Genomic DNA, 13,664 nt, shown 5'->3' on the forward strand with positions numbered 1-13,664 from the left:
TCCATAAAACCTAGCCTAGATTCCACTATGAAAACATTCTCACCAAACAGCTAATTAATACAAGAAATTGTCAAAGCAAAGACATTGGAAGAAATGAAAGAGCCTGGATGGGAGGAGAAAGGATGAGAAGGAGCTGCCTGCTACAAAATATTCTGCCTCAAGGAAGGTGAGACGACACAGGCAGCTGAGAAGTAATAATGCTGAAGACACAGCCATACTGATGCATATCACAAAACCTGAAATTGAAGGGAACTGAAGCCTTTCATTGTGACACATTTCATCATTTTCTCAGTAATTGCATCAGTTTTATAATTTCTTCCATCACTGACTCCCCAGTGGTCCTGGCATCTCCTCGTCCAGGATGTGGAGGTGGCGGGTAATGGTGTTTGCCTCCAGGAAATTAAAGACCCCTCTCAATAACTGCATTAGTCATCGGCACTTGCTGCTGTGATTGATCTTGTAACCACCATCAGATCTGGGCACAGAAAGGATATGAAAATTCATAAGTAGGAAAACAATGTTATCTTCCCCTGAGCCAGCTCGATCTTTGTAAGAAGTGTCTACAAGTGGTTTTTTTGGTGTTGTTGTTGTTGTTTTTTTTTTTTTTTTTTTTTTTTTTGCATTTCTAATTTGCTCATCAAGGGGCATACTTTTGACAGGCTGGGATACAGCCATTCAGGACTGGAAACTATTTGGGATCACAGGAAATTGCGAATTCTGTCTAGATTTTCCAGAGTTGCTCTGTTGAGTTCCCTGTTGCTCCATTACTTAAAGGAGCAAAATATTTCAGAATTATATTTCAACATTCCAGGACGCCCAGAAGGCAGGGAGCCATAACACCAAAAAAATACTCTGTTCTCTCTCTGGCTCCGTGAGAAGTTACTGGAAGAAAAGTATACTCTGGTTTTCTTACTGCTTTATATGTTGGTCACCCCCTGATAGCAGGGGCTTGGGGAGGTGATGGGTACACTGTTCCATAAGCAGAATGCCTCAAGCTGAGCCACTCAACAATTGTGGCCTAGATTAAAAAACAAAACAAAACAAAACTGTAGGCAGCAATCCCAATGAACAAACACTGTTTTCTGGGTTTTCCAATCCAATGGCCCTAAGAAACTTGACAAATTGCATCAGTTGTTTGTTTAAGAACATGATAATCAAATTCTAAATATATCTACTTATTCTTTGATCCAGTCCAGTGCTCACTTTTTACCCTACAGGTGTACTTCACATGCAAGAAATACTAAGTACAAAGCAATTCATTACAGAGTTATTTGTGATTGGAAAAAAAAAATGTAGGGGCACCTCAGTGCCTCAGTAGCTGAGCATCTGCCTTCAGCTCAGGTTGTGATCCCAGGGTCCTGGGATTGAGTCCCGCATCAGGCTTCTTCCAAGGAGTCTGCTTCTCCTTCTGCCTATGTCTCTGCCTCTCTCTCTCTCTATGGGTCTCATGAATAAATACATAAAATCTTAAAAAAAAACAAAAAAAGAGAGAGAGAGAGAGATGGCCTAAGAATTTAATAAATTTAATGTAAAACTATCTTTTAACCAGTTTGCTAGGCCATGAAGTTGTCATAATCCAAAATAAATGGCTTTGAAAATATGCTGCTATATATACATCTGACTGTGGTCATGCTAGACACACTGGAGAATTCAAACAAATTATTGAAGAAAACTTGTCCAGTTTTCACCTTGTTTTTCCTTCAAAGAGAAAAACTATATTATCAAAGCACTGTCCCCTCATTTTATAAACTTTGAGCTGAGGAAAATATGTAAGTGTTTAAGAATAAAAGGCCTCCTACTAAGTTATGTGGGATCAAGTATATAAAGTTTTATGTCAATTGTGACCCATCATAAACCCACATCCAAGAAGAGCTATTTCCCATTTCTTATTGGAGGTTTCAGGCCATCACGGGAGAGAAAAGTAAACAAGAGCTGGTCTCGATCTTGTCAATAACTGGGAAAATGCAACTGTAATAAAAACAAAGTGGACTGTAGGAGGAGGGGTGATTTTCCCCTAGACAAGCACTAAAAGTCATCAATGCTATAAATTAGTCTGGTGGAAAAAGAGAAAAAAAAATGAATACCCTGATTCTTAGATTCAAAAATTCTCTTATTTGATCTCTTATCTAGTATTTATTTGAGGGCCCACCTAAGCCATACAGACCTATGACAGGCAATTGTAGTCCAAAAGCTCATTTTATTGACTTAACATGCTATATTTTTCACCACAGGGACATATCTGGTGAGCTGCTAAGGCTGTAGAGGCCAACCACCACCCCTGGCCCCAGCAATGCACTGTGGCCTGATGTTCTCTGACTGCTTCCTGACCTTCTACCAGACCCAGGGGTCCCCAACCAGGCCTCCCCTGAGACACTAATTCTGTGGAGGAGAGCTCCATGGCCAGCTTGGCTGAGCTTGAGATTCATTCCTCCTCATGCCACCTCCTAAACAGGTCCTTAGTCTTTCGGGTGGAGCGCAGAGCAGAAGGAGAGGGCAAAAAAATAATCCTAAGCAGGTTCCATATCCAGTGCGGAGCCTGACTCAAGGTTCAATCTCACAACCCTGAGATCATGACCTGAGCTGAAACCAAGGGTCAAATGCTTAACTGACTGAGCCACCCAGGTGCCCCTGACCCTTAGTCTTTTAATGTTCTTTGAATAAACACTTTGTTTTCCAATAAAACTACAAAAAGAAAAAAAACCCTTAAAAAATACTTCATTTCTATTTTTGAAGTAAAATTTGCAGATCTGTAACAATGCCAAATCACATTTTACTGAGGCGGTAAAAATGTTAATAGAAATAATTCTCTAAACAGCTGGCCCTGATTTTTTGGATTTGACAAAAGGGTAAAAATTCAAATAAAATTTAAGGAACCAACACAAGGTTGTATTTGTTTTGTTTTGTTTGGTTTTGTTTTGTTTTGTTTTGTTTTGTTTAAGTTTTCATCCAAAAGAAAAAAAGTTTTCGTCTATGTTATGGACTAAATTGTATTCCTCCAAAACTCATATGTTGAACTCCTAATCCCCCTTACCTTAGAATGTAACCTTATTTGGAGATAAGGTTTTAAAGAGGTGAATATGTTAAAAGGAAGCATATAGAGTGGGGCTTTAATCCAATATGACTGGCATCCTCATAGAGGAAACAGAAGTACCAGGGATGTGTGTGCACACAGAAAAGTCATGTGAAGACACTCTGAAAAGGCAGCAAGCCGAGAAGAAAGGTCTCAGGAAAAAAACAAACAAACCTGCAGACACCTTGATCTTGTACTTCTAGCCTCCAGAACTGTTAGAAGCATTGTTTAAACCACTCCATCTATATATTTTGTTATGGCAGCCCTTGCAAATTAGCTCTATTTACCATGATACTATTTCATAAAAGGAAGCACATTTTAAGCCACAAAGGACATAAGTTCTAATAATGAAGCTTTAATTTTTTTTAAAGATTTTATCTATTTATTCATAGAGACACACAGAGAGAGGCAGAGAGACAGGCAGAGGGAGAAGCAGGCTCCACGCAGAGAGCCTGACGTGGGACTCGATCCAGGGTCTCCAGGATCACGCCCTGGGCTGCAGGCGGTGCTAAACCACTGCACCACCAGGGCTGCCCAATAAGGTAGCTTTAAAAAAAAGTTCCCATATTCTTTTTTTTCTCATTTTGCTATGTACACCAGTGAAAACTCTGTCACTGACTAAAAAACCCCTGCTCTAATATTATTTTTCTTTGGGGTACCTGGGTGGCTCAGTCAGTTGAACATCTGCCTTTGGTTCAGGTCATGATCAAGTCCTGCCTCAGGGAGCATGCTTCTGCTTCTCATTCTCCTGTAGCCTCTCCCCCTTGCTTGTAAGCTCTCGCTCCCTCTCTCAAATAAATAATGTTTTTAAAAATGAATGAATAAAATAAAATTGTTTTTCTTCTTAATTTTTCATTCACTTGTTTGGAAACTAAAAAATAACCACAGACTACACACGACCATCAATAACTTCAACCTAGCAGATATGTTCTCACTGTGAGAACATAGTTTATAAACATATCACTTGCTATATATAACAAAAGAAATCTTATAAAAACATATTTTCTCAAATAAATAATAACCTTTTCAATTTATGATTATTAAAATTAAAATAGAAATATCTAATGAAATTATTTTCAAAATACAGTTAATTTTTAAGTTCATCATGAAATTTGGGAAATTATTTATTTTACTATGGGATTTAGACAAGTAATTTCACATTTCATTTTTTTTTTTAAGATTTTATTTATTTATTTGACAGAGAGTACAAGCAGAGGGAGGAGCAGAGGAAGAGGGAGAAGCAGGCTCTCTGCTGAGCAGGGAACCCAATGCAGAGCTCAATCCCAGGACCCTGCGATCATGACCTAAGCTGAAGGCAGATGTTTAACTGACAGATCCACACAGGTGCCCCTCACATTTCATTTTAAGTCAAAAGTCAGAAAATATTTCTTGTACATCAGCACTGAGAGATTACAGTATATTTAAGAATTATTTAAATACAGAGAGAGGTTTTTTTAATGGAATTCTATAAATAACACTAATAGGAAAACACATACCATACAAGCTACTTTGGATCTAAGAGCCTTAATTCATTCAAATATTGAAAGAAACTAGTCTGAAATTTTTCTCATTCATAAAACACATTGTGATAGAATGGGTTCAAGGATGGAGGAATCAATCGGTACTGATACACAAACATGACAGAGAAATATAACATTGTTAAGACTTAAAGACTTGCTGGCAGCACAGAAGATGGTCTTGCTTTCTCTCTCTCTCCTATTGAGCAGGCACTTTTCATATTTCATAGTTTCTGAACTTCCTCAGGAGTTCTGAGGGAGCATCCCCAGACCAGCGGAAACGAAGGTGCCAAGAGTTCACATTTGAAAAACCTTTAAAGCACAGAAGAGAAGATTTTAAAATCAGAGAGGTAGGAAAAGAAAAGTCACAGTGTCATGTCAAAATAGCTTGCTGATAAGATTTCACTAAAATAAATAAAATGTAAGGGTAAGTCTTTAATATGGATTATTAGTATCTTATATAAACTGATTATCTTAAGCAGATTTTTTAATCCTTTTTCCTGCACACACATACTTTTATTTGGTGCACTCATTCAGTCATTTGTAAAGAAACACTTATCTAGCACCTATTACGTATTGCCAGGCTCTGTGCTGTGTACTGTGAGACAGCAGTGCATATCTCCTGACAGGGGTAACAGAAGAATCCACCAAACTATTAATGTAGAAAAAAAAAAATGGAGGGAAACAGGAGAATGGAAGACCAGAGAAAGGCATTCAGTGTGGACTAGAAAGAATAAAGGTAAAAATTTCTGGAAGGAAATCACATTCAAAGTGACCATGAGTAGGAATTAGCTAGACCAGGGAATCTCAAACTTCCATATGCATAGTCATTATCTGGAGATCTTGTTATACTGGAGAGTCTGATTCTGGACGTCTGGGGTGGAGCTTGAGATTCTGGATTTCTATGTTGATCCAAGTTGATCTGGACAACTTGATTCAAGTAGTCCCCAATCTCCACCTCTATCCCACCCTGTCCCCTTACCCTACTTTTTTTTTTTTTTTTGCTTTTTTTTCTATAAAACCCTTGTGAATATCTGATATTAAATATTCATTTATTTATATATTACATATGGAGAGGCCCCACTAAAAAAAAAAAAAGAAAGGGCACTGTTGGTGGGAATGTGAACTGGTACAGCAACTCTGGAAAACTGTGTGGAGGTTCCTCAAAGAGTTAAAAATAGAGCTACCCTACAACCCAGCAATTGCACTACTGGGTATTTACCCCAAAGATACAGATGCAGTGAAACACCGGGACACCTGCACCCCAATGTTTACAGCAGCAATGTCCACAATAATGAAACTGTGAAAGGAGCCTCAATGTCCATTGACAGATGAGTGGATAAAGAGGATGTGGTGTATATATACAATAAAATATTACTCAGACTTTAGAAACAACAAATACCCAACATTTGCTTCGACGTGGATGGAACTAGAGGGTATTATGCTGAATGAAGTAAGTCAATTGGAGAAGGACAATCATTGTATGGTTTCACTCATACAGGGAATATAAGAAATAGTGAAAGGGATTATACGGGAAAGGAGGGAAAATGAGTGAGAAAAATTAGAGAGGGTGACAAAACATGAGAGACTCCTAACTCTGGGAAACAAACAAGGGTAGTGGAAGGGGAGGTGGGCAGGGGATGGGGTGACTGGGTGACGGGCACTGAGGGGGGCACTTGACAGGATCAGCACTGGGTGTCATACTATATGTTAGCAAATCAAACCTCAATTAAAAAAAAAGGAAGGGACTTCTTAGTGATCACAAAATGTAACTAAAATGAGGAATAGATCTCAGATTTCTTTTTCCTTTCAATTTATCTATTTTGATTTTTATTTATTTTTATTTTTTTCGGGGGTTGGGGGGGCCTGGGTGGCTCAGCCAGTTAAGCATCTGCCTTCAGCTCAGGTCATGATCCCAGGGTCCTGAGATGGAGTCCTACATCTCTTCTCCCTCTCCCTCTGCTCCCCCTGCTGGTGTGCTCTCTCTGTGTGTCAAATAAATAAATAAAATCTTTTAAAAAAAAATAAATAAAGTAAAATTTTATTTATTTTTTGAGTAGGAAGTATATTCACATGGCTACAATTCAAAAGGCACAAAGAGTACATGCTCCAAAAGTCTTCCACCCTTCCACTCTTCTGATGTTTCCAAAAGACAAATTTGCTACCGGTTGCCTGCCTATCTTTCCAGAGATAGTACAGGTATATACAAATACATGCATACATTCTCCAACACCACCTTCTCATCCCTTCTTTAACCTAAATCCTAACATATGGTCCCCTATTCTGTTTTTTCACTTTTTGTTTCTAATATAGCTTGATGTTTGCTCTTTATCAGTATATGAAGAGCTTTCTCATGCTCTCTTACAGCAGAGTATTCTGTTGTATGATACACAAAAACTCAACCCTACTGAGGGGCATTTATTTGTTATTCTGCAGTGAATAACATGGCACACATGTCATTTGGTACATAGGTGGTCTGTAGGATAAAATTTGTGGAAGTAGCATCAAAGCCTTTGTGCAGGGGCACCTGGGTGGCTCCGTTGGTTGAATCTTGGCTCAGGTCCTGAGATGGAGCCTCACATCCTGCTCCCTGCTCAGTGAGGAGCCTGATTCTCCCTCTTCCTCCGCCCCCTTCCCCAGCACTGCTTATGCTCTTTCTCTCATGATCTCTCTCAAATAAATGGATAAAATATTTTTAAAAAATCATTGTGCATTTGTAGTTTTAATAGACATTGCCAAACAGTTCTCCATAAAGCTTGACCCAGCAGCAGTTGTTTTCCTTCACCCTCATTAACACCATGTTAACAAACTTAGTAACCTTTGCCAGGCTAATGAACACGAAACAGTGTGGTTTTAATTTGCCTTTCTCTTAGTATGAGTGAGTTTAAGCATCTTTTCATATGTTTCAAGGCTATTTGTGTATTTTCTCTTCTGTGAACTATCTGTTCATTTCCTTTGTTCATTTTTTTTACTGAATGGTTGATCTAATGTCTCACTGATTCATAGGAGCATACATTAAGAGAATTGCTAATTACATTTTGCTAATTACATTGAGATTAAACATCTTTTCAGATGTTTAAGAGCCACTGTATTTTCTCTCCTAAACTATTTATAGAGTTTCCCTCCTATCAACAAGAATTAATTTATATATGGATGAAAGAACCTCATGTGCTTAAATGCTTAATAATAAAAGGATATTTATAGATGCCTCTAATCGTGGGAATTTGGACACTTCACTTGAAAGGAAATTGGAAACAACTTTCAAACAGCTGTTGTAAGGAAAACGTTAACAGTAAAAGATCTCTAGAAATACAAATAATTTATTCCACAAGAGTAAGGTTTCTTTCATTCTAAACAACTTTGTTAAAAACTAGAGAAAAGAAAAAAATAATAAAATAAAATAAAATAAAATAAAAAAATAAAAAACTAGAGAAAAGGTCATTTTTCTTCTCTACTAGAGGGAAGGTAAACTGACAAAAGTTTTCTTGCTGGCAATTTTGGCAAAATTTATCAAACTCATTAAAAAGTTTAAACCTTTAACCCAATAATTCTACTTCTAGAAATTTATCCTAAGGAAATAACCACTGATGTGCTCAAGGGTTTAACTATAAGAATATTTATCATGACATCATTTATAAATGTTTTTTAAAATCAAGAAACAATCTAAATCTCCAGCAATAGGGCAGCCCAGGTGGCTCAGCGGTTTAATGCCTGCCTTCAGCCCAGGGTATGATCCTGGAGTCCTGGGATCGAGTCTCACATCGGGCTCCCTGCATGGAGCCTGCTTCTCCCTCTGCCTATGTCTCTGCCTCTCTCTGTGCGTCTCTCATGAATAAATAAATAAAATCTAAGAAAAAAAAATCTCCAGCAATAGAAAGTTGGTTAAAAGTCTTTGATATAGTCATTAATAATTTTTTAATATTTATGGAAAAATAGAAAAATTCTTATAACATATTGCTGACAGATAGTTACAAAACAGTTTATACAGTTTGATCTCATTCCTAAATTCATTATTGCATAGATATTTACATAAAATTTTTGGAAAGTCTACAAGGAATTTTGGAAAGTCTAACAAGGAAATAGTTGGAATAGATGTTTTTCATTTTTGATACTTTTTAAAAATCTATATTTTCTTATTACTCTGCAATGAATTCCTTGTGTCTTTTTTTTTAAGATTTTATTTATTTGAGAGAGAGAGAGCATGAACAGGGGAGAGGCAGAGGGAGAAGCAGACTTCCTGCTGAGTGCAGAGCCCGAGGATGCAGGCTCTATCACAGGACCCTGAGATCATGACCTGAGCTGAAGTCAGATGCTCAACTAACTGAGCTACCCAGGTGCCTCCCTTGTGCCTTTTTTTATGTTAATACTATTGTATATTACAGAATAATATACAAAATATGCTTCCATTGATATTTTAAAATATTATCTAAATATCTAGTCAGAAAAATACACACAGAACAGTTGTCAATGATTGTCTTAAGAAGATGATCTGTTGGGCAGCCTGGGTGGCTCAGCAGTTTAGTGCTGCCTTCAGCCCAGGGCCTGATCCTGGAGACCTGGGATCAAGTCCCACATCAGGCTCCCTGCATAGAGCCTGCTTCTCCCTCTGCCTGTGTCTCTGCCTCTCTCTCCCTCTCTCTCTCTGTGACTCTCATGGATAAATAAATAAAATCTTAAAAAAAAAAAAAAAAGAAAAGAAAAGACGATCTATTTGTACTATCTTTAGAATTATCAGAGAAAACAAATTTTAGAATTTCCCTTTTGGGAAAAAGCAAAAGGAAATTTCTGACAACTGTAATTGAAATACACACACACAAACACACACAATATGTATAGTATGATCCGCTTAGTTTTAGATATACTGACAAATATAAAAATATAGCAAAAGATCAATAATAGATATGTCTCTAGGTGCTAAGATTACAAGTTGTATTTTCTACCTTTTATTTGACCACATTTCTCACATTTCTACTGTAAATATACTTGTTATTTCATAGTTTGAAAAATGGCATTTTCTAGTTTAGGTTCCAATAGAAACAGACCCCCAAACAAGAATTCAAATGTAAGTGGCTAGTTCGTTTTTTAGTAGGCTCCACATCCAATATAGGGCTTGAACTCATGACCCCAAGATTAAGAGCTGGATGCTCTATTGACTGAGCCAGATAGGCTCATAAGTGGCAAATTTAAAAAAATGATTCACGGAGGCCCTGGTAAAAAAGTAGGGAAAGGAATCAAGTTTATAAAAGGTACATTATCATGCAAGTTGCTACCCTGGGCAACTGGAGTTTGATTGCACTAAAGACCCTTGGAAGACAACATAAAAACCCCTCAGAGTTATCCAGTTGGAGAAGTAAAGGAGCCTCCCACTGGCATTCATCAATAGCTGATGGCTACATCCAAAGGGTGTTTATTTTTTTTTTTTCAAAGGGTGTTTATTCCCTAGCACTAAAGCCAGGGAATAAACCGGCTCAATTGCCAGAGAAAGCCCTCTGGTAGAAACTAGAGAGTTGACAAAGGGAAGGTAGATGTCCAGAACCTATAGCAGCACACGTCTGCAACATATGATCTTCTTTTTTTTAATTTCAGAATGTTATACAAACTATTTTATTCTAGAATTGCATTTATCAGAAGTTATATTTATTGCATATTTGAATAGGAAGAAAGGAAAACTGAGATTGTTTCAAACATCAGTTTTCAGAGACTGTGCTCCATATTTTACTGGTTGTAGTGAAGAGTCAGAAGAGGATGTGGAATATTTGATAGATGTTCATCACAGAAGAGGCATCAAAAGGCAAACTCCAGGGAGCCCGGGTGGCTCAGCAGTTTAGTGCCGCCTTCAGTCCAGGGTGTGATCCTGGAGACCCGGGATTGAGGCCCACATCAGGCTTCCTGCATGAAGCCTGCTTTTCCCTCTGCCTGTGTCTCTGTCTCTCATAAATAAATAAATAAATAAATAAATAAATAAATAAATAAATAAATAAATAAATAAATAAATAAAATCTTCAAAAAAAAAAGGCAAACTCCAAAGTAAATATCAACCACTGCTTGAGGAAATTATTAAAATATGCTGTAAAGGTATGTGAGAAGTCACTCTGGACTCGGTAAAGCTGACATGAATAATATTTCTTAAATGTTGATGTTACAGAAATTTACAGTAAAATAAAGTTACAAACAATCACACAATTGCAGTTTGGTATATAAACTCCAAATGTAAGGTGCTACTCATTACACCCCAATAATCTCTTAAATGGCATTAAGAAAATACTGGTAAATGAAGCTTTTCGTAAAATCTCATAATTCTTCTCCAACAACAGCTTCTCAGAACAATGATCCTCCTGTACCACTCCCCGACCTCATTCCTTGGTCACAGTAAGAGAATACACCTCACCATGTGAGGGCATCCAAACTGACATCACAGGGGCACCTGGGTAGCTCAGTTGTTGAGCAACTGCCTTTGGCTCAGGTCGTGATCTCAGGGTCCTGGGATGGGTCCCGCATCTGGCTCCCCACAGGGAGCTTGCTTCTGTCTCTGCCTCTCTCTCTGCCTCTCTCATGAATAAATAAATAAAATATTTTAAAAAATAAACAACTGACATCACACTGTATTGCACACCTGAAACTAACACAACACTGTATGTTAACTACACTGGAATTTATAATAATAAAATAGGAGTAAAAAAAAACTGATACCAAAATTTATTCTGAGTAAATTATAATAGATTTATCCTCTGGAATACTTATCTGCTATTTAAAAGAATGAGTTAATTCTAAATGTAAGAGTCTAAGGAGAAGCCCCATAATAATAAATGCCAATACCAAAAAAAAAAAAAAAAAAAAAAAAAGCACCTACCATGTACCTGGTCTAAATATCTTACATATTTTATTTACTACTCAGAAAAACCCTTAGGAGGTAGACACTAATATTTCGGCCATATAATAAGAAAACACAGATACAGAGAGGTTAACTCACTTGCCTAGGGTCACACAACTCATCAGTGGAAAAGCAGAGACCTGGTTCCAGAATAACATAGAAAAATGAGCACAGTATAATGCCATTCTTTATTTTGAAAGCCCTCATAAGTGAATGTATATTTGTATATGCTTGTTTTAGCATAGAGAAAAATGTGGAAGGAGACGCACTTGGGCATCTGCATTGGTTACTTCAGGAAACAGAAGCAAAGAACTATGGGAGGCTGGGGTAGACACTAAGTCACTGTCTATATATGAGTCTTTGAATTTTCTAATAACAGCTCCTATTACTTTGGGGTGTTTTAAATATAAAAATAATTAATTTTTTAAAGGAAGAGAAAATTTCATGGAGTCTGCTGGGAGGGATTCCAGTGGGGCTCCCAGCCTCATGCCTGAATCTCTGACATAATCAGCTGCCCCTACCCCTCCAGTTTGGGTAAACTCAGTCTAGGTCTGAATCTGAAACAGAGTCAGAGGGAGGCCCCAGGGGTTCAGGAAGCACAGATCTGAACATTCCAGGCTGAATAGAAAAACATTTTTATGTTTGCCTACGTGTGCCTGTGCGTAGGTGTTTGTTCTCGTGTATTTGCTTAAAACTGTTTTTTTTTTCCGAAATTCGGGCTTCTGCTTTGATCAGTTTGTTACATTATAACCATTCCCAGTTATAAGGCTGATGCAACCAACCATTTGCAGACTCCACAAAAGGAAATCTTGAGTAACCAGCAGAGACACCTGAACCACACCCTAAGAATCTTTATCCTAGCAAGTAATGAGCATATAGAAGTTCTCCCCAAAGAGAGATTTCAAGTGACTATTTCTAGAAAGACTGTAATTCACCATAAATTAACTGTCTTCTTTTTCTTTTTTCAGTAAAGATTCAAGGATTCAAGGACTTTCAGGAGCCTTTGGTTTAAAGGCTAAATTCTAAAGAGGTGTGGAATCACAACCCTGAGAATCAAGCAAGAATCTGCAGGACAGTGACAGGGTGTGAATATAACACATCTAGACGAGATCAACACAGTGGGATGGCTAGAGACACAAAGAAATGATAATCATGGCTGACATTAACCCAAGACCTGCTTGGTAGGTTAATCACTGTGCTACGAATTTTGCACAGATCTCAACTACTCCTCATGATAACTCTATGAGAAGGTACCATTATGATCTTGATTTTATAGATGAGGAAACTGAAATCTAGAGAAGTTAATTAACTTGTACCAAGTAATACAGATCATAAGTAGTAGAGCTAGGATGTGAACCCAGGTGGTGTGTAGCTTGGGAGCTTAACCTCTATAATGCTCTGCTTCAGTGGATCTGTATATCACTCAGAATGTCTACAGAGCTACTTGCAGATAAGGTACCTTCTCCAGCTGGTGCAATGCCTTACAAAAAGACTCTGAAGCCAAAATACCTTCATTCAGGTCCCCCCCCCTGGCTGTATACAACTTGTACAGCTTTGAGAAAATTACTCAACCTCTCCAGATGTCAGTTTTCTCATTTGTAAAATAAGAATAATATTGGTACCAACCTCACAAGCTTGTAGTGAAGATTAAATAAATTAACGTATATAAAATGAATATTAAACAAGTTAATACATGTCACGTAACGTACACAAAGAACATTCCTATACATAGGAAACACCCAATAAATGGCAGTGTTATTTCAGAATAACAAAAATGCCCCAAATCTTCCCTTGCAAGGAATGTATTGAGGAATGTGTCTTCCAGTTTCTGTGTCAGTGCTAAGTAAGCAATCCTTAAATTTGGCACTATTGTTTAGTTGGAAAAGGTTGAGAATAAATACAGTATAAACCAAGCCCTTTAATTTCAGAAATTCTTTGTCTGCAAAGCTACATGACTTGACTTACTTGGAGAATCAGGATTTTGTGGGGAGAATGACTTCTCCAAGGACTTGGATTCTTCTTGCTCCATTTTCTCTGTGGTTGAGCCCAGCTCCTCTTTCTTGATTTCTCTTTGCTTGTTCCATTCCTCATTTTCAATCGTTTTGGTAAGACTCTGGTCAGATTCTTCCAGCATCAGGTCTTTTTTACCTCTGACAGCCCAGTGCATTGACTACATTAATTAAAGCAGACACATAATATAAACATT

The 13,664-nt window shown here is 37.6% G+C and overlaps 1 protein-coding gene across 4 annotated transcripts in view; it reads right to left on the reverse strand.

Annotated features, from left to right (window-relative positions):
• Positions 1-3,405: 3,405 nt before the first annotated feature.
• Positions 3,406-13,664, reverse strand: part of DNAJC12 (DnaJ heat shock protein family (Hsp40) member C12) — a 52,425-nt gene continuing 42,166 nt past the window's right edge. For all 4 annotated transcript variants that reach the window (XM_072823274.1, XM_072823270.1, XM_072823271.1 and 1 more), the window contains 2 exons: positions 13,424-13,628; positions 3,406-4,899 (listed from right to left, as the gene is read on the reverse strand). In XM_072823274.1, coding sequence (XP_072679375.1) covers positions 4,805-4,899; positions 13,424-13,628 — 300 coding nt within the window. In that variant the 3' untranslated portion in view covers positions 3,406-4,804. The remainder of the gene's footprint in view (positions 4,900-13,423; positions 13,629-13,664) is intronic.

Source organism: Canis lupus, chromosome 4, assembly GCF_048164855.1.
Source record: "Canis lupus baileyi chromosome 4, mCanLup2.hap1, whole genome shotgun sequence".
In the NCBI taxonomy this organism is placed as follows: domain Eukaryota; kingdom Metazoa; phylum Chordata; class Mammalia; order Carnivora; family Canidae; genus Canis; species Canis lupus.